Here is a 22,700-nt window from a genome sequence, read left to right as displayed (position 1 = left end):
TTAACACCTTCTATTAAACATTCATTAAAAATAGCCACTTCAGCAAAGGTTATACCATTTCCTGTATATTGTGATTACTTTTTACATTTTTTTAATATTGGTAGTATTTTATAACAACTTTATCTTGCATTATTCTGCTTTAGTTAACAGACAGTGTACATCTTGAGACTAGTACACTAAAATATTACTAAAGAATCTTCATTTCAATTATTGAAAACAATTCAACCCCCTTTAATCCAAAAGGCTAAAAAATATATTTGCTTGTTAAATTATAATGTCATAAATGGGGATATATGCAGAACGCATGTTTTCCATTTTCCAGTATTTTTAATGCAGCAGCCATCATTTTAAGAGCCAATTTATGGCTCTATTTGTTCATTTGTAAAGTACAGAGACCATGTTTTGCATCAAACACAAGTGCTCCTTGACTGTGCAATGAGCAAAGCTCTTATAGAGTTTAGTTGAGCTGTAACATTATAATCATTATGGTAAAGATGATTACGCAAGTGTGTGATGCTTGTGATGGAAGCTTACGTAATTACATATGCAATCCAATGTAGGAGATTCCAATGGCTTTGAGATAAGCATTAAAAAAGAACTGGAATTATTGTCAGAGGATATCACTGGCCACAGTGTTCCGTTCATTCCAACCTTGTCCGAAAATACATAAAGAGCTTTTGGCAGTGAACTAATGAAATACAATACATGGCCACTAATGCAAGTTGGCTGTAAATCCTTCTGAAAGACAGTGAGGGTATTTGATCTGCCAGTGTAATGTCCAGCTCATGCCATGCTTTGGTCCCTTGTGTTTAAACTGGAATGAGACTTTATTGCTGTTGAGTATAAATCAGCTTGAGGGGAAAATAGAGACAATATTATGCCTTGGAGATCTGTAAACAAGTGCAGTTTTGTCACTCAGCATAAATGAAAGGGCAGCAGTTAATCTCCAATATTTACTCTGAGTCATGCCACCTCTTTTGAGTCTCTCTGATTTAGACTGAGAGGTGAGAGGTTTAGACTGTTGTTGAGATGGTGATCTTTCTTAGCTCAGGAGACTTAATGGATGTTCTTATTTATGTTGCTTTGAAGTACTTTATACTTAAAGGAATATTCTGGGTTCAAATAAGCTCAATCGACAGCAGTTGTGGCATAATGTTTATTACCATAAAAAAATTGATTTCGAAATTTTTTATTTTTTTTTTTTAAATAAAAAAAGAAGAAAAAATCTATTTAACAGTGAGGCACTTATGATGGAAGTGAATGGGGCCAATTTTTAAGGGTTAAAAGGCAGAAATGTGAAACTTATAATTTTATAGAAGCAATTACATTGATTATTCTGTTTATATGTTTGTATTAATTGAACTGTAAAGTTGTTTAAATAATTGTTTTTATGGTCATTTTTAGGTTTTAGGGCTTATAGCAGAATGTCGTCATGGCAATGAAGTTGTAAAATTGGGAATAACACACTAAAATCATGTTAACACGCATATTGTTTACAACTTGTGGTTGTACTTTAGAAACGACAAGTATTTTAACATTATAACTCAATTTTATCAAAAAAATTTTGACTCCTTTTCGAAAATCCTTTTCTTAAAAAAAAAAAAAAAAAAGCAAAAATCGAAGTTACAGTGAGGCACTTACAATGGAAGTGAATGGGGCCAATTTTTGGAGGATTTAAAGGCAGAAATATGAAGTTTATCATTTCACAAAAACACTTGCATAAATTCTTCTGTTAAAACTCATGTATTATTTGAGTTGGATAAACAGGGCAACAAAGTTGTAAAATGGCTATAACTTTACACAGAAAAGGTTAGTAGGTGATTTTATTACCCTAAAATCATGTCTACACACATATTGTTTATGTCTTGTGGCTAAACATTTGATAAAGTGAGTATTTTAACATTCAAAAATTAGCCCCCATGCACTTGCATTGTAAGTGTCTCACCGTAACACAGACAAGACAAAATGTATTCTTATGGCAATCAATATTATGCCACAAATGCTGTCGATTGAGCTTACCTTGAGCCTGAAATATTCCTTTATAACCTTACACATTTGGCAGATACTTTTGTCTATTTACGGTATAAATTGTTCCTTGGGTATGGAACCCATGACGTTGGTATTGCTAGCGCAATGCTATACCATTTGAGCTACAAGAATAAAAGTATTAACTTTGTCTTTAACATTTAAAATTTCTCCAAAAATTCCTCATGAGACATAAAATAAACATAAATGAATCAGTTATTCAGACATTCAGTTTAGAGTACGGTTTAAATGAAAGTGGATAGAATGGCTCAGATTTTTGGTCTTGGAAGAATTTGATCAGAAATGTTTGAATTCACACATTGAAATGTTTGAGACATTATTATCTCTTCTGAAACTCTAGAGGAGGCTTGTGAGATTACCGGACAAAAATCTGAGAAGCAGGAGATATCAGCAAAAGTCTCCATTTGCTCTCCATTTAATCTCATTGCTTAGTAGACATTAAAAGATCTCATGTGATTCTTCTTTATAAAACACCTCAAAATACCCACATTTCTCTGACTCTTTCAGTTTGTGTTCATGCCATGTGTAAGCACACAGCCTAAACAAATTGAAATTGCTTCTGTTCAGTTCTTTTCTGATAAGCACTCTTGAAATCTTGTGTACGCCAACATGTTAGCTAATTAAAGTGTCGTGAGTGCAAGGCAGCTGGTGTATTTCAAGCTTACTGTCACCAACTGCAGTCTGAAAATGTAACATTCTTTACTAATAAACTTCAGTCTACTCCTTTGCAGAGCAGATCTATGCTTAACTGTGATGAATGCTTACTGTCAGGGCCAACACACTCTCATGGCGAAATCGTCAGGATTCATACGATTTTCAAAATATGGCTAATTCGTATGATATCGTGCAACTGCACTCGTTTGAATTTCAACGACTTTCACTACAGCCAATGACGTCGCTGGATATCGTTTCCATCTAATACGCGACAGTTATTTGCTTCTGTCAAACACAACAGCTTTCTATCATGTTTACACACTCTACTGCTTGGTTAAGTTTAGATAAGGGGTTTGGGTAAGGGCATAATATTAATAAGTATGTCCTTAACGCCTCGTGCACGGAACTCGCACTTACTTCCACATTAGATATCCGGGAATTTGCACGTGATGAAGTCGTACAAGTTTATGCGAACAACATTGTGCAAGACCATACGAAATAACTAAATCATAAATTATATACGACTTTTCATGAGATCGGGTTGATCAGGGCCATTTCTGAGAATAGGGGGGCCCTAAGCAAAATCCTACTTGGAGGCCCCCCACCAAGAATGACACCGTAGTACAGTCTTCAACTAACTTGAATATATTAACTTAAAATGAGAATATAATAACTACACAAAACTCAAATAATTACAATAAATTAACAATAAATAACTATACAAATTAACAATGAATGACTATGAATAACAATAAATAACTATTTACAATGAAAATAGCACCTTCAATAAAAAAGATCGGCTTGTGTGAATTATTACTCAACATAAATTCTCCCTTCCCTCTCTGACCACAAGGGGGCCCCCTTTACATTACTTGCAGCTTTTGGTATTTAAAAAAAAAAAATGATAAAAGAACTTGCTTTGCAGGGCTCCCTGGTGGCTTGAGAGCCCTTAGTGGCCGCGTATACTGCTTATAGCTAAAAACAGCCCTGCTTATTTTGTAAATAGTCCCCAAGTGAATACAATTTCCAGTCTCTAAAATAGACTATGTCACTAATTTGACTGTTAGTCGGCTATTCCAGTGTTAACCATTTCCAACTTCCATTACAGCTATTTCTAGACTGAGTTATAATACTTGCTGTAGCACTGCCTATACATCATTTAGGAGAGCTGACCCTTCTGAAAAGACATTGATGACAAAAGCACTGCTGGTCATCAGCTTATGTTATGTTTTGGGTGCTGGTCCCTCAGCATGGAATGCTAGTGAGCTGGTCTCTGCGCCAGGCTTTTAACCTATCTTAACAAGCTTCAGATTTATGCAGGTCAACCAGATTCCAGCTAAGTTTTGCTGGTTAAAAGCATGGCTATGTTGGTCCACCAGCTAGACCAGCACCAAGTTCACCCAAAAATGAAAATTTTCTCATCATTTACTTACTCTCATGCCATCCCAGATGTGTATGACTTTTATTCTTCTGCAGAACAAAACAAAGATTTGTAGAAGAATATCTCAGGTCTGTAGGTCCTCACAGTGCAAGTGAATGGTAATCAGACCATTGTAGCTCCAAACATCACACAAAGGAAACAGAAGTAATCTATAACCTCCAGTGGTTAAACCCATATCTTCAGAAGCAATAAACAGTAATAGATTTGGGTGAGAAACAGATCAAAATTTGTCCTTTTTTAACCCTAAATATCCACTTTCATATCTGAAAGTGAAAGGTAAAGTGGAGATTTAGAGTAAAAAAGGACTTAAATATTGCTCTGTTTTTCACCCACGCCTATTATATAGCTTCTGAAGATATGGATTTAAACACTGGAGCCTTACTGATGACTTTTATGTTTCCTTTATGTGATTTTTGGAGCTACAAAGTTCTTGTCACCATTCACATGCATTGTATGGACCGACAGAGCTGAGATATTTTTTTCTAAAAATCTTAGTTTGTGTTCTGCTGAAGGAAGAAAGTATTACACATCTTGGATGGCATGAGGGTGAGTAAATGATGAGAGAATTTTCATTTTTGAAACTATCCCTTGAACTATCCCTTTAAACCAGCTAGACCAGAACCAAACCAGCACTAACCTGCTTAAACCAGACCATGGGTACAACATGCTGGTTAAGCTGGTCTTTTTAGCAGGGGATGTGTGTAATTTCTGCGGCAAAAGCGGCACCAAACTGCATTAATGACCCCCCCCCCCCCTTACTTTTTCCTTGGTTGTTTGGACGAACAGAGAGGTCCACCCAAAACTCACACCACTGGTTGGTCAGTATTCTCTAACAATACAAACAGTGTAAAATTTTGTGCTGTTGTATTGAGCCATAGTGTCTACACTTTTGGCTTGCTTACATCTCTGCAAATGAAAAGAATTTTACCAGATATGACACATTTCACCTTTAGGACAGATCAATACCATTTTCACCATAAGATGACCTGCATTTCAAGGCACATATCTGAACCACCAGTCTGAACCTACAAAATGACATTAAAAACCTTCAACCGTCCCAGCAGAACCTCTATTTGCCAAACTGATTTGATTTCACGCGGACTTGTTAGTGAATTCCAATTTGCAATTTTCTAAATTAGATTTGTAAGATAAATTAGATCTTGAAAACTGCTGTCTCATCTGTCTGTATTCATGAAAGTTGTACATGTTGCATATTGATCGATGAAAGTGTTGAAAACAAAGCCTTGCCAGCAGCATATGTAATCTAACATCTGCATTCTGCACAGAACAAATTCCACATGCATCACTGCACACCAAAGGACATTGCATTCTTACATCCCAATTGAATTTCTTGATTCTCTAATAGCATGTTTATTCACCATTCAATATAAATACACATCTGGTTCTAATATGGTGATGACTGAAACTCATAATTGTTGTTAATTATGGCCATTTGAAACTGGAAGGATCTTCACAGTGAAAGGCTAAACAGCGCCCTCTGTTGACTGCATTTATTTTGCTTTAATGTATGTGGTTGTTTCAAAGTTACTTCCAACTTTGCTGAGAACATATATATATATATATATATATATATATATATATATATATATATAAATGAAAATCAGATTGCTGAATTTATTTAAATACCAAAAAGGATATACTATGCACAATATGCTATTATGGCAAAACAATACATATAAAGAACCACCTGGGGCTAGTTGTCACATGGGGAAGTTGTCAAAAGGGCTTTATCTCAGTTTATCTTAAACTCAAGGTTTTAAGTTAAAAGTCAAATTACAAAAATATGTGTTTTCTCTATGTTGGTTCCAATGCATACTGTATAGTTCAAAAGCCTTAAATTTGAACCAAAACTAAAAGTCCAGTTTAATCATAATTTTGTAAAAGTTGCTGGGTAAAAACCACAATGGAATACATTAAGTGTCTACTATATAACTTTATAATGAAGGTAGATTTTAATAAAAAGTTTGAACTTTGTTCTCATAATATGTTTGGACAGGACAGGTTTTCACATGTGTTTTACACTATATGTTGCTGTTGTTGTTGGTGTTGTTGTTTTTTTATACAGTTCATTACTTACAGTGGTTACTGTCAATTACTTACACTGTTGGTCAAACATTTATATTTGTGTATGTTACCTTTGACATTTTTGTTGTATTATAAATCATTCAGAATACTCTGTGCTTCATAATTGTTTTACTGTTTAAATTCAGCTGAAAATCTGTTAAATAGACTTAACAGGCTATTTAATGGCAGATTCCCATTCTGACAACTTACCCCATATAGTGTGACAACATGTGCCATTGTTAGGGTTATTAGGACAAAAGGACAATGTATTTAATGAACTGTAGCCTATAGTGTTTCCTGGGCAATAATTGTGGAAATGCTCAACAGCTTTTCATAACCAAACTTTAGAGTATACATAGAAATTTGACATTTAAAAAAATAAACCCATCCTGAGAAACATGCACCGGAGTAATTCGCCCACATTTCTATTTGACCTCTGTTCGGGCACATCATCCACCTAAGAGAGGATCATTCCATTAACATGTCACCTATTTTGCTGATGCCTGAGGAAAACATGAACACAGCACTAACAGTGGCTGGACAAATTGTCCTTGCAGTGTGAGTTCCAGTAAAATTCCACTCTAGTTCTGCATGGGGAACACAGATTCCCTGCCACTCTTTCTCTTGTCAAATCCTCCCCAGGGGTGACAGGCAGTAATTACATATCAGCCCAATTACTGCGGACTGCTGTGAGAACAATACGCTGAGCTGGCCTTGTCTTTGCATCTGTTCATTACCACAGTAAGCTCATTGTGTAATCCAGCAGCATTTTTACTGTGGTGACTGACTGGATATAAATTACTCTGCCAGCCCGTTCAGGCCAACAACTTTATTTGACCATCTAGCCAAATGGTTGTAATTTTTGTTGTCAAGTCATAGTTTATTTATCAAATGCACAACAACAAAGCATGCAGCAGTAATAATTGGCAATGAAAAAAATGAATGTTTTCCAAGTTTGACTGTGATGGCTGAGAAACATGTGCCTTTTTTTTTTTTAAATTGTATTACTTGTACTGCTGCAGTTTTTTCTTGTTTGTATGTAGTTATATATATATATATATATATATATATATATATATATATATATATATATATATATATATATACAGTACTGTGCAAAAGTTTTATGCACTTGTGAAAAATGTTGCATAGTGAGGATGTCTTCAAAAATAATGCCATAAATAGTTTTCAATTAACATCATACAAAGTCCAGTAAACATAAAAAAAGCTAAACCAATATTTGGTGTGGCCACCTTTGCCTTTAAAACAGCACCAATTCTCCTAGGTACACCTGGACACTTTTTCTTGGTTGTTGGCAGATAGGATGTTCCAAGCTTCTTGGAGAATTCACCACAGTTCTTCAATCTATTTAGGCTGTCTCAATTGCTTCTGTCTCTTCATGTAATCCCAGACTGACTCGATGTTCAGTAGGGGGTCTGTGGGAGAAATGCCATCTCTTGCAGGGCACCCTGTTCTTTTATTCTAATCTTTTCTATTTGCAAAAGTAATGTTTGGGAGTATAAAATGTATTTTTCCTATTGACACACTAAAGCTGAAGATACAATAACCATCTTAAGACAAATGTTTTTGTGAAACATCTTAAGTGCCTAAAACTTTTGCACAGTGCTGTATATATATATATATATATATATATATATATATATATATATATATATATATATATATATATATATATATACATATAATGTATATATTGCCAAAGTTGTGCAAGTAACTTTATATATAGGAAAACATGAACACATCACTAACAGTGTCTGGACAAATTGTCCTTGCAGCGTGAGTTCCACTATAAAGCAATACACATCTAGTTCGGATGCACTATGCAGAGTTTTTAAGACCAGACATTTCGTAATAATAATCATACCAAATAGCACTCAATGGCAAACAGAGACATCTAGTGGCACCTTTTCACATCCTTTTTCAGCTTCAATAATTAGGCTGCTTTGAACAAATATTATTACCATAGCAACGGAATTTATCCATGCTCTATTTATGGAGCAATTATGATGCTGTTTTTTTCCCCTTATCTTTCATTTCTCTAAAAGGCATTGCAGACCTACAGTGGGGGCCAAAAGTCTGAGACCACCAGTGGCAATACTTCTATTTTGCTTTCTTTTTGAATATAAAACAATTTGAGTGAAAGTTGAACTGGAACACAGATTTCCTTAGTATTATTTGGTATGTCCTCCTTTTGTTTAAATGACAACATGCATTCAAGATGGCATGGACTCCACAAGTTTGTCCAAAACCTGATGATCCATGTTATCCAGCACAATTTGAGAATGATTCACGAAGAATCTTGTGTAATTCAGTGGAAGGAACAATGGAGTTAACAAGGCTAGTGTCACTAATTTTACAAATATTCTCACCAATTAGTTCAGTTTTAGCTTTATATCACAGTGATCCTTATATGAACAGGATTGTGGTTGCCACTGTAAACTTTGAGAAAGAAAAGAAGTAATCAAGATTAAAATATGATTTTAGGTGTATTATTAAAGAGTTGTAATATGTTAATATTTAATATTTTTTGGTATATATAAAAAAAAATTATTTATGCTACTATTTTTCTTTGTTCTTTTTTAACTGCAACCCCAATTCCGAAAAAAAAAAAAAAAATGGTGGGACAGTATATGGGAAATTCTAATAATAACAAAAAGGAGCGATGTGTAAATTCTATTCACCCTGTGCTATATTGAAAGCATTGTTGTAGTTTTTTGGAAAACATACACTCGTTTCAAATCGGATGATTGCAAAACGCAGGGACAGTCAGGTGTTTACCCCTGTGTAACGTCATCATTTCTTCTAATAATACTTATTAAGCATTTGGGCACTGAAGACACAAGTTTGTTAAGTTTAGCGTGTGGAATTTCCCCCCATTCATCCATTATGCAGGACTTCGGCTGCGTAATTGTACTGTAAAAGTATTGTCATATTTTGTGCTTCATAATGCACCACATATTCTCAATTGGAGACAGGTCAGGAGTGCAGCAGGCTAATCTAGCATCCACACTCTCTGCTTAAACAGCCATGCACTTGAAATCTGGGCAGTGTGTGGTTTGGCTTTGTCCTGCTGGAAAATGCAGGGATTTCCCTGGAAAAGACGGCATCTGGATGGCAGCCTATGTTGCTCCAAAATTTGTACATATTCTCACAGATGTAAAAAATTAAGGGGCGGTCACATTAGGCTTTGAGCATGCAAAACTTTTTCTGACTACGCAACGGACCAAGATAATATGTCACGCAGCAGGTCTTCTGTTGTGAGTAAATAATAAATCACACACAAAAAGAAATATTCAAAATGTTGAGAACAGCTTGGATGATCCATTTTCTCTTTGGCCCGAAGAACACAATGGCTGTTTTATCCAAAAACTATTTGAAATGTGGACTCGTCAGACCACAAAAAACTATTCCACTGTTCTACTTTCCATCGAAGATGAGACCGAGCCCAGAGAAGTCGATGATGTTTCTGGACAGTGATGATGTATGGCTTCTGCTTTCCATATAGTAAAGCCTTGACTTGCATCTGTGGATGCAGCGGCGAATGGTGTTGACTGACAAAGGTTTACCGAAGTATTCCTGAACCCATGTCATGATATCCATTACAGACACCTGACATGATGTTTTTTTAGACAGTGACGTTTAAGGGATCGGAGATCACGTGCATTCAGAAGTGGTTTTCGGCCTTGCCCTTTGTGCACTGAGATTTGACCAGATTCCTTGAATCGTTTAACTGTATTGTGCACTGTTGAGGGTGGAATACCCAAAATCTTTCTAATTTTTCTTTGAGGAACATTGTTCTTAAAGCGCTGGATCATTTGCTGATGTATCTGTTGGCAAATTGGCGAGCCTTGACCCATCCTCACTCTGGAAGGACTAGATTTTTTAAGGCTCCTAATATACTTTAACTCGTCTGCCTCACATGTTTAACATCTCCTGTTTCACATTACCTTGTTATTTCACCTAGTCAGATTGTTATTAGTCCCTGTCTCAACTTTTTTGAAGCATGATGCAATCATCAGATTTGAGTGTATATTAAAAATTTTAAAAAACAAATCACATGGTAAAACATCAAATAATGTGTTGTTCAATAAAGCACAGGGTGAATCGAACTGACAAATTACTCCTTTTTGTTTTTATTAGGATATTCTGTGAAGTCCCAACTTTTTAGAATTGGGGTTGTAATTATTAAATCTATCTATCTATCTCTCTCTCTATCTATCTATCTGTCTATCTCAGTGTTTCCCACAGGATGTTTCGAGACTGTGGTGGGTGGACCTCGGACCCTCTAGGGGGATCCGGGGGCATGCTCCCCCGTAAGACAATTTTGTACATTTTAAAGTTAAATGCATCAATCTGGTACACTGAGAGCAAAATTAAGAGGCTAGATCTATGAAGAACTTTGTGCTCTTGTAAACAATTTTGTGCTCTAGTAGCAATTTAATCATAAATGGTGATGGCACGGCAAAAAAGTCACACCCACAAAGCATGGTAAACGAGACGGAGTTTAACGCAGTTCACAAATGGTCAAAATATAAAATCAACTGGAGCATACATTTGAGCCAGGACTCGACATTAAGCACTGTCATGTGCTTGTCCTCCAGACAAACAAATTGGTCATTCACTTGTCTGAGTATAAAATTTACTTGTCTGGAGAGAAAAAAGGACATTTAAGTTAAATGCTCAAGTAACATGTCAAAGTTTATGTCGTATATTTTTCTAAAATTATGACCGATGGCCAACCTATTAGTGTACCTATGCAATCAACTCAGTTTTCTGCGACAGAAATGTAAACTGCACTGGGTAGGGGAGGAGGTTATTGTCATATGATAATTATTTTATGCTACGTATGGTAGTCAAATAAAGGAAAGCCTCCATCGCCATCGTTTACAGCAGGGATGCTCACACTTTTATGAAATGAGAGTTTTTCATCAAGTTATTGCAGCAAGATCTACCATGTACAATAAAGGCTATCCATTATTACAATAACAAAATTTCAGTAGTTGGTTGTGAAATTTGACGATTCTCAATAAGAGCTTCAAAACCACAACAAACAATAACACTAACTAATATGTTAATTATGGAAGAATGGTTTCATATTCTTAAGTAATTATTCAAAACTAGTCAACAGTCAGTAACAGAATAACATTAAAGAACAGCAATGAATATAAATAGATTAAAAACAACGTTTTTTTAACAATGTTAAAAGTTTTTAACAGCAGTAGGCTATCATGTATTCAAGTAAATATTCAAAATGAAATGCAACATAAAACTACTTCTGGTCTTCACTGTATGATAATACATTAATACTTTTTAAAGCTACAAAAGTTACTCAGTCAAGAGCAGTGAGTGTTTTCTCATTCTCTTGTTCTGGTTGTTTGATTATTATAGTGACACTAGACAGCAGCAGGTCTATTAGCTTACATTTATACTTACAAGTCCGACATTTTAATACAAATCCACTTTTTTCTCCGCTGTTTACATTCACTTTAGACATCTCTCTTTGAGTTTACATGAATACCTCACCAAGACGTACATACAGAAATGTTTAAATGTATTTGTTCATTCAGGTGCACATTAGCGCGAGCAGTTTTGGAACACGCGTGCATGTTCAGCACACACACATACGGCGCCTGTCAATCAAACGGGGTGCAGCTGTTACTAGATTGCTTGCGAATTATAAAATGACATGCTCTGGATTACTTTCAATAGCAAAATAAGAATATGAACTTTCTAATAAGTGACACAGGCCTAAGCTATCACAAATATAGCAGGTTATTTTTTCGTTAGTGATGTTTTAATCAGTCTGTTTGTCCGGTCAGGCAAGTGAAATTCTCTTTCACTTGCCCCTTCAAAAATCCACTTGTCCCGGACAAGCGGACAAGCGTTAAGGTCGAGCCCTGTGAGCCATCAAATAAATGAAGCAAAAGTGTTTTCCTGTGTTGAACTTGCTGCACAGATGCTGAAAATATTTACGTTGTCAGAGCCGCTGGTAATAATGTTACATTAGACAATTAGCTAACGTTAGCTAGCTAGATATAAGGTTACATACGTTATAACATATACATTATAACTTACATATATAACTTATACATTGTTTTTCATGACAAGCAGCCGGATATGTCAGTCGACATAAGCGAGGAGACTGACAGCTAACGTTAATGTTACCTAACTTAGCTAATGTTAGATTAACGTTACTTATCTATGATAACTTCTGCAGTAACGTTATCTGTTTGCTGTTGTACATTGATAATGATAAAATTGTGTTTGGACTAGTGGACAACTGCAGTGGATACTGTAACATTAGTTAACATTACTTACCTCAAACCATGTTGTGTGTATATGTGTGTGTGTGTGTGTGTGTGTGTGTGAGTGAGAGAGAGAGAGAGAGAGAGAGAGAGAGAGAGAGCATTTCTCTCGATCACCTCAAAATAAAATATCAGATTAAGTCATTTGAATGATGCACTGTGTGTTTAAAGAAACTTCAGTGCCCGCCTACTACAGAAAAAGGCACAGCCTGCACTATCCTTATAGGCGTGGCTTTGGTGAGCAGGACCAGCCCCTTTCTAACAAAACGCAACGTTGAGCCTCTTCTCAAAGGCAAATTGTCATTATAGCAGACTGCCTCAACTTTCCAAACTGGAGAAAGGTAATTTTATTTTTCACTTCGACATTAAATGCGATGAGGTTGTTGGCAGAAGCACAGGGAGCATTTAAACTGTATATGCACGCGCAACACTGTCTTTAGCTGGGCCAACAATCAGAGCATTATTACCGACCCACAAGGCTGTAAACGTCCGTCTGTGGTAAGAAAATCGTAGATTTCCTTATTCTAACCCTAGAAAACACTGTATTCGTGTTCGGCATGCAATAACCTCCATACTTTGAAATATTAGGTCATTGCATATGGATTGCCGATCTGTAGCTCGCGCTAGCCAGCAGTTATGCACGCACGCGACCGGGAAATACGATTTATTTTCTTGTGGAATGTATGCCCTAACTGAATTAAAACGTTTATTATCGTCTGACACCCCAACCTCTTACGTTCTTGTTAGTATGAACAGTTGTTTTGAGGTGCAAATGACCTACAAACATTGTATTATATAGGCCAGATAGGTGAGTCCCCCCTCTTTGTCTCGCGCCTGACCATCAGTGCACGAGCGAGTCTTTCCATGAAACTTTGAGCCAGCTGTTGGTTTGCCAGAGCTAGCCAACTGTTGTCATTCTGCAGTCAGTAAACCACTGGCCAAAGGCCACGGTTTGAATGATAATGCTTTAACTGGCCCAGTTTGCATGTGCAGCGGTACATGAATCCAATGAAACCCATCAAGAACATCTCCTCTTCATATTTCATAACAAACGCTAGAAAGTATACATGCATATTTGCATTGTGATTTTATATCCATGACAGTTAAGCAACCCCTTCTTATTACTGTGATGCAAATAATCTTTATTTAATTATTGTATCATTGTATATAAGTATTTAAATTGGTGGTATTTGTTGCACTGCCTTTAATTTATGCTGATTTCATCAAATATTGTATTACAGTATTTTATTGCATTTTTTTTTTTTTTTGGCATTTTTATATTTCCTTAAAGCAAGCCCCTCTCATTACTAGAATGCAAAATATCATTATTGTTATAATTATATTTTTGTATAAGTTTATAAATTGGTACTATTTTTTGTACTGCCCTTCATTTATGTTGATTTGATCAAACATATATTACAGAATTTTTTTAGCAAGTTTTTTTTTTATTTTTTTTTATTTTTTATAAAGACTAATCAGAATCTAATGAAAATTAGCATTGATATTCAAGAATAATTCTATTAAAGCACACAGGAGGCATTTCCAAAATGATATTTTTAGGGGAAAATGTGCTTAATTGTCATGGAAATAATGTCACAATACAAAAATCTTAATTGTGCTAAAATAGGCTTTTTTCTTCATTCAGTAAGCTTCTTTCATAATGCTAAATATAATCCTTTTTTCTTTTGATTTTGGGGTGAAAGGTGACCAGGACATGTTTTCACAAGATTCATCCAATGACCCCATTGATTGACGTGATGTAACATGTTCATGCACTGTAAATGGGGAAGTGAGGTGACATTATTGTAATGGACCCTTTTCACATATCCAGGTTTAGAATGCGGAAGTAAAACTTAATCAGGGTAAAGTGGCGAATGGCAGACCACAGCTAATTACATTTTTGCTCCAACAGCGAAATAAAATATCCACTATTATGCTATCACAGCTGTCCAAAAGAAGGGGGAAAAAATAGAGAGAGTGGTGGATTACTGCCGTCAGAAGAGAAAAAGGGGCCACATTTTCTGTCACTCCCTCAGCAGCTGTATTGGAAACCTCATCTCAGCTGTGGTAACTCGATTTTTAAAACATATTCCAGGATGCTACACAGTTAAATTGTATACGTTTTCACAAAATAATTTAGAAACGGAAAAATTAGAAAAGTTTGCTAGATTTACGCTGCTAAATAAGGTGTAAATGTGTCATTACAGTCTGTGAAAGCATTCCATTGTTAGGTAATAATTTGTCATTCTTGAGTTGTTTTTTTGTGTGCAGATACACCATGAAAAATGCATCATGCATTCTTTGTAAATGCATAATATGCCACCTCTTACATCTTGATTTGTTAAGTAGTTCTGAAATTGGTGTTGAAATCAGTTGCATGTACTAGCCTACATACCTGAACTTTAAGCCCTTTCCACCTTGGGAGATTTGCATTAGGATGGGCCGGTGAGTTGCAAATCAATCTGCAGCAATGCAGTCTAATACTTTAAAAGGGTCGAAGTCCCTTTTTTTTGCCAGCCCTTTATGGAGATGTTCCTGACCAGCAGACACATCGTCAAGCCTTGTAATCACTGCTGAGCTCCTGCTTTCTAAATGATGTGGCACGTTTCTGTGCATCAGCTTATGTTGAGGATAGTTTGGCAAGCCGTGTTTTCCTTTGCAATCCTAGCCCTCCCTAAATCATTCATTGCAGTTAAGAATGTTGTTGATGAAATCTTTTTGGAGCATTTAATTTTTACTCTGGGCAGTAGAAATGGAGTGTTGCCAGTAAATTATTGGAATACAACAAGACCATTTCCAATCTCAACAGTTTATGACCAAGTCTTTACTGAACTGATTAAATCAGAATGTTGGAAAAGTAGCACGGATTGAGATTGGACCATCTATCTGTGTTGGATTCCAGAACCCAAATCATTAAAAGTAGGTCTTAAAGGAATAGTTATCCCAAAAATTACAATTCTGTCATTGGGCTAACTCAGCCTCATGTCATTCCAAGCCTGTATGACTTTCTTTCTTCCATGGAGAGAAAATCTTGACCACTGTTTTCCATACAATAAAAGTGATTGGGATTAGGAATACCTGGATCGGTATCGGCTCCGATACTGAAGCTTTTAGACGGATCGGACGGATTTTAATCAAAGCCACTTGAAGATGTGCAATAGCTCTGTGAATCACAAAAGGCTGTGTTTAATAAGTAAATATATAAAATGCACGCACAGCTCCAGCGTGTTAGTGAATGGCGCTGCTCTGTTTACACATACACACGCGCGGCTATTTTTAGCCTTCACGCGCTGCGCAACATTTGAGCACTACTCACGGACAATATCTCGGATGTAGATGCTCAAAAGTTTGGTTCACTTATAATATGCATTTAGAACGGCACCGGAGGTACATTTTACCAGAATTTGAATAAGAAGTGAATTAAACTACTGTGAACTTGCCTACAAACAGACACGTACAGGACTTCCTGGAGAGTTCAGAATGTCAAAATAAAAGCGTGAGGGTTTAAAAGTTAAATGTGCGCAATTGAGATATATTACTAATATAATATATTATTATTATTATAATTTGTTTACAAATTATAATATTATTTAAGTTGAATGGGTTACAAAAAATAACTGTGTGAATGAAAAGTGAGCTGATATCTTACAACTAAACTGAACAAAAAAGAGATCTGAATCCTTTAAAGTCCAGATACAAGCTGAAAACATTTTGCAGAAAAAAAAAAAAGAAAATCTACTGATGACTTATACTGGTATTACTGTTAATTTTGCTGCTACATTATCCAGTATACTAGTTAACAATAAAGTGTTTCTTAATAAGCTATACATTTATACTGAAATAATGTGTAGTTAGAGGTTTGTGTTTCTTTACATATTAAAGAGTACACCCAATTAGTTCCACACAATAATGGAAAGAGATTATAAACTGATTATGCAAAAAAACAACACTGGTATCGGTATCGGCCGATACTGAGATTTCCGATATCGGATCGGAAGAGAAAAAGTGGTATCGGTGCATCCCTAATTGGGATAGGGGCAGCCAAGGAAAATGACCCCCCAAAATTTTTTTTTCCCTAAATGTGGTTCATTTGACTCATGCTATATATTCCAAGTCTTCTGTAGTTATTTGATAGCTATTTTGGAGCTTGACATCCGTGGTCACTTTGAACTGATGTTGAATGGAAAAGAGCTGAATGAGGAGTCTTCAAAAATGTTCCACAACAAAAATTACCGCATGGGGGTTGGAACGACATTGGGGTGATTAAATAATGACAGGTGTTTTTTTTTTTTTTTTTTTTGGGTGAAATGTTCCTTTTAAAGTAGATTTTATTGCTTTGTAATGATCTTCCTCTCTCTCTTTCTCTGTCTGTCTTCCACACGTCCTGTTTTCCTTATTTCTCCTCCTCCTTTTCTCCCTTTGCTCTTCTCCTGCATCTTTTCGTATCTTTGCAGAACATGGGCCAGCAAGGGAACTCTGCATAACAGTTGAAGGTAAGTGAGATTGTCAGCTTTCTGAAATATCTATAGATAAGTCTGCATTTTATGACTTGGAGCACTGTGAAGCTGTAACACACCAGCATACTGATAGCATTCTGCTGTTGCCTAATTATAGTGATTTAACCTTCTTTTGGGCTTGTTTTCCCTGTTTGTTTTTTGTATCATTCTGGTATTTCTGGCATAGTGAAATGTTGCTCTGAAAAGGGATTTGTAGGAAGCTTTTCTTGTTGAAGTTGTGCGTGTGTGTTTATCTTAAACATTTAATAGAAATGTGTTGTCATGGGTTTTAAAGCAGTAGTTCACCCAAAAATGAAAATTGTCTCATCATTCACTTTCCCTCATGTCATTCCGAACCATGGAATACAAATAGAACATTTTTATTTTTTGTGTGTGAGCTATTCCTTTTAATTCAAATTTGATCTTCATTTTCAGAAATGATAAAAATATTTAGGTGCAAAAACAGTGCCAAAAGTGTAAGTGTGAATAAAAGAAAGTCAGAAGAATACACACCAAATTTACTTTGTGTTAATATGAAATCGCAGATTCGCAACACACAAATTGCACTTATGCAAAGCATTAAAGTATTGCTAATATTTTTTTCTTACACTTGCAACTTAATTTATACCTTTACAAAATGTTTGTGTGCATGTAATTTTTATTGCAATTTTATTTTTATGCTTGCATTTTATTTACGCTTTCACAAATCTTACTCTGTGCATGCGAATCCGTATTCCTGGACAATGCTCCATTTTTACTGCTGAAGCTCACGCTCTGCTTTTAGCCCTGGAAAATATTAAGAGTGAACAAGGATGAAACTTTTTTATCTTCACACTCAAAACCTTGCCTTCAAGCTCTGGAATCTGTAAAGACTGACCACCCCTGAGTTATTTTATCAAAAGTAGACATCTTACAGAAAGAAAACTTCAGTATCTTTTTCTGCTGGATCCCAGGTCATACTGGACTGTCGTGCAATGAGAAAGCAGACGTCGCAGCTAAAGAAGCCCTTACTCTAGAAATCACAGAGTGTAGTATTCCACCCTCAGACCTAAAACCCTTACTAAACTCCTATATCTGTAACAGGTGGCAGATGGAATGGGACGAATGTAAAAACATTAAGCTTTATTAAGTAAATCCTAGTATAACCGATAATCTTTTCTTTAACCTTAAAAATAGGCATGATCAAATTGTATATACTAGTTGTCGAATAGGTCATTCAAGACTGACACATGGGTTTTTATTAAAAGGTGAAGAACCTCTGTCATGTCTTCCCTGTCAGACTATACTGACTATTAAACACATTTTATTGGATTGCACTGTTTTTAATACTATTAGACAAAGGTTTTATTCAGAAACAAGCTTAACAGATATTTGTAAAAATGTATCACCTAAAAATATTTTAGAGTTTCTGTCGAACGTAAATCTAAAATTCCTTATTTAATTTTTATGTTTTTTGATATTTAATCTGTTCTCGCCATGTGGACAGCCTTGTTGCTGACATGGCGCTAAAAATAAATAAATACTCCGTGCATCCAAATTTTCACTTGTAACTTCATTTACGCTTTTACAAATCTTACTCTGCGCATGCAAATAATTTAGGCACTATTTTACCTTCATAGAATATTAGTAAATCTATTGTTGTTGTGGTTTAAATTGCTAAATCAAATGACGATAATGGGTTTTGTCAGCCATAACCTAGTTAGGAATTAGGTACCGGTAATCTCAAATGAAATTTGAAGAGAATCAAAAAATGAATTCTTAATGATGTGTTGTCTTTAAAAGGAACTTTGTTGTGTTTCAAATTCTTGCAGCTACTTAAGTAGAGAATCGACTCATTCCAGGATGGATGCCTCCGTCATACTGTCCGTGCTAAAGAAGAAGCTGGCTTTTCTGTCAGGTAGACATGGAGAAAATACATTTTTAAAGATTAAATACTTTTTCGTATCCAAGCTTGATATTCAGAGACTACTATAGGTAAGCCATTTGTAAGTTGATTTTCTTGAAAAGTGTAAACACTGTGTCTGCGGCACTCTCTGTGGCATCAGAACATTGCTCTTTTTGTCTGAGCATCCCGACCAGCCTAACACAGCAACATTGGCTCAACCAATGGTGTGAGTTTGGGGCGGGACTATCAGACAGTCATTCAACTTCTTCAGGAATCTGCACTTTTTGCTGATTTCTATGAGCACAGGTTCCACTATGTCCGATATTTTTTTTTTTTTATAGCTTTGAGAACTCAAAATATTCGAGTTTGAGCCTGTGTTGTCTGTTATCGTAAGCTAAAGGTTGTATGTTTGCATCAAAATGGCTCTGTTCACCTCAACAAGAACATTTAACAAAATGTGACCAGCAACCACTGATGCTTTTAAAATTAAAGCAAAAATTGTTAGGAATGAATTCAGGAATATTTCTGTCATGTAACTAAGAAGCATTCTGCCCTAACATTTGATTTATCAAGGCCGTTGCAGTAAATTTGACAACAAAAGCTTTTAGGAAAGGAGTTAGTAAGCTATTTTACTCTCCATGTCCTTGGAACAGCATATTTTCCCATGCACTAGCAGATATACTGTGAATTAATTGCATGGTGCAAAATCTCGAGGCTCTACTCCACAAAGGCTTTCTGTATTACTGAAGTAATTATAGTGTTTTTTGCAAGTCTTTTCCTTGAAGCCTCACACTCTGACACTGTTTTTCCATTCTTATACCACACTGCACTCTGCGGTGCTGGATTTTCTGCATATTTCCTGACTTGGCCCTGTTGGTTTTTGCAGGAGGCAAGGACAGGCGCAGTGGTTTGATTCTGACCATCCCGCTGTGCACTGAACAGACCAGCATGGAGGAGCTCAGCACCACCCTCGACTACCTGCTGAGCATTCCCAGGTAAAATAGAGACTATAGCTGCTTTTCCATCATCGGGCCGAACAGTTCTCATCACAAAACCATGCCGATCCGGGCCAGTTGGCATGGTTACGGTTAGTGGTGCACCGCTCAGGAAATTTGAGGCTGATACTGATCATCGATATTGAATTTTTAACACCGATCTGATCACAGATTTTGTTTTTTAAGATCAGACAAAAGAAAAGCCGTCAATGCTTGTGTCTGATTTGCTGTTTGTTAAGAGGCATGCAGCGCAAGCCTGTCTCGTGGAACAAGCGCACGTAAAGTGTTTTCACTCTTTTTCTCTGTTTCATTCATCTGAAAACTGTTTGCAAGAATAAGGTTGTCTATGAGAATGCTGCAAATGATCTCCAATCATCTCAGGAGGTGCTGTGAGTTTAGTTCCCTTTTTTTCCATGGACCAGTTCGCGGTTAACATGCATTGTGAACGCAACTCTGCAGGTTCAGTATTAAAGAAACAAAGACGAAATTGATTAAATCATAAAGTAATGCAAGACACGTTCACCTTGAACTTAAAATTGAGTTCTATTTTCTTTAGGCAGCATTAACTGTATTACCAAAACACAATACAAACAAATTCGCTAAGAACACACATTTGGCAGCATTATTTTGGGAACATATTTTGGGAATTTATTAGGCTTATTTATTTTGATTATTATAGTCTTTAGTTCTTAATCTGTAGGCTATTAGTGATCTTCCACCTGGTGTCTGTGATGAATACTTGAGTGATGGCATATGGAGTCGTTGGAGATGGTAAATGTTAAAATAAGGTGGTTAAATAAGATTTTTTGATCGCTTCGCTATTTACAGCTTTTTTCGTTTAAAGTGCAATTTGAACTTAGAAATATCTTTTGTTTGTTTTTCGTGTTTCAGTAAATACATTTAAATTTTAAAGCAAAAATAAAGCAAAAAAATTCACCGACCCTCGGCAGGGGGGTTGACGATGTAATCGTATATCGTAATATTTTTTTAAGGTGATTATCGATAAAATAATTTTTACATATCACCCAGCCCTAGTGTGCTATGGACAAAATATTCCAGTTTTTAGGTCTGCTTTCTTCTCTGGTTTTTAATAAACAGGAAAAACGTGGCCCATTTCGCAAAAAGGAAAGCAATGAAAAAAGGCGAGATGTTTACCATTAATTGCTGAGGGCTTGTGTTTGCCACCAGACACAAATACATACAAAGGTAAAAGTTCCCACACTGGCTAAAAGGATATTTATTGACAATAATATATAAGTAACTTTTGAAAATAGTATATGACAATACATTAAATTGATATAGTTTGAGATTTAATGCGTTAGTAATCTACTTCTCTGTAATCTACTTTTTATTACCTTTAATTATCTTCACCCAAATATTAGCAAACTTGGCAGGATAGAAACAACTGAAAGTGCTATAAGTTACCTTGCCGCTGACAAATCTTAAGTCACCACATACTAAAGCCATTCCACCAGTACGGTTAGCTAACCATGCTGTGAATTCCTGTCCGAGAACAGTTTTGTAATCGTGCCGTGCTAAACAGTGCTCAAGTGGAAATGCTACTGTAACCATTCCTCACCATGCTTCGAAAGGTTCGGCCCGATGGTGGAAAAGCATCTTATGTTCAGAATGGAATACTAGCTTGCTGCTTTCTAAGGATGGGACTCGAAAGGAATTTAAAGATTCTGGTTCCGTTTCTGATTCCTCTTAACAATATCCCATAAGGTTCCATTAACAATTCTTTTAGTACTTCTCAGGAAGGATTATTTGGAAATGCAGTTCTTATTGCATTTACTGCCCTCAGCAGCCTGTTGTGAAATAATCATTTAAATAATTTAAATAGATCATTTCAGAGCTCGATGGTGCACATATAGCAAATTCAGAAATGAATATAATAAAATTTGAATAAAATGCGTTCTCAAACCCTACTACTTACTGAATACTGCACAGTACACAGTGTATACTACCTACTAATTTTTTTACAAACATTAAGTGAAATTTTATTATTCCATGATAAATATTTTAAATGGTTGTATGCTATATTATCACATGACCTCACTAAGTTTGTCACATTGCTTATCAAGAAAAAGATGCAGCTGTAATTATTTCCAGTTCATCCATCACACTACAAGTCAATTATGTTGTACACAGTATTCCACTTTTTGTAATCTGTTGTTTACTGCATGTTTTGGCAAATGTAGTAGGTCATACGGGCATTCTGTGGGTATAGAAAAGAATGCATTCTTAATACTGCAGCTGTAGTATGGTAGTATGATCAGCGGTTAAATTGGGATTTCAGAGGTGCAACACAATAAAATTAATAATACATTTTTAATAAAATACATGGGTGTCTAAATATGGATTTATTAATAGGCCTGTTTGGTATGTAATTCATAGAAGTTTTTTCTTCCAGATGAATAGATTTGACTGGGATTCTGTTTTAATGATTTGACTGTATCATTATGTATGTCATTATTCAACTTAATTGTGAATATACGTAATTGCATGGAAAATCTGGTTTAGTAGATGACCAAAATAAAATTAAGAATGATATCACATGTATTTTATACATTTTATAAAAAGTCAGATGACAGCTGGGACAAGTTACCTTCTTGCCCGTTGGGAGTCATCTTATAAAACCGGCTAAATTTATATCTAATGTTACAATTTAAAAGTAAATGCACATTATTCTTAACGGGGGAAACAAACACCTTCTGCACAACTACCTTTTACTCAAATTGTTATTCTGATAATGTAATTGTTAATGAAAAC

General features: G+C 35.7%; 1 protein-coding gene across 3 annotated transcripts in view; it reads left to right on the top strand.

Moving 5' to 3' along the window:
* The first annotated feature begins 12,784 nt into the window (after positions 1-12,784).
* The window catches only part of LOC127447913 (SEC14 domain and spectrin repeat-containing protein 1), a 48,341-nt gene continuing 38,425 nt past the window's right edge, over positions 12,785-22,700 (top strand). For 2 of the 3 annotated variants that reach the window (XM_051710110.1, XM_051710108.1), the window contains exons 1-4: positions 12,785-12,893; positions 17,007-17,045; positions 18,860-18,945; positions 19,820-19,928. In XM_051710110.1, coding sequence (XP_051566070.1) covers positions 18,891-18,945; positions 19,820-19,928 — 164 coding nt within the window. In that variant the 5' untranslated portion in view covers positions 12,785-12,893; positions 17,007-17,045; positions 18,860-18,890. Of the gene's footprint in view, positions 12,894-17,006; positions 17,046-18,849; positions 18,946-19,819; positions 19,929-22,700 lie in introns of all 3 variants that reach the window. The other variant, XM_051710109.1, reaches the window with a different exon arrangement.

Source organism: Myxocyprinus asiaticus, chromosome 11 (assembly GCF_019703515.2).
Source record: "Myxocyprinus asiaticus isolate MX2 ecotype Aquarium Trade chromosome 11, UBuf_Myxa_2, whole genome shotgun sequence".
In the NCBI taxonomy this organism is placed as follows: Eukaryota; Metazoa; Chordata; class Actinopteri; order Cypriniformes; family Catostomidae; genus Myxocyprinus; species Myxocyprinus asiaticus.
Note: the sequence above shows the minus strand (reverse complement) of the source record. Positions and strands in the feature narration are given on the sequence as shown.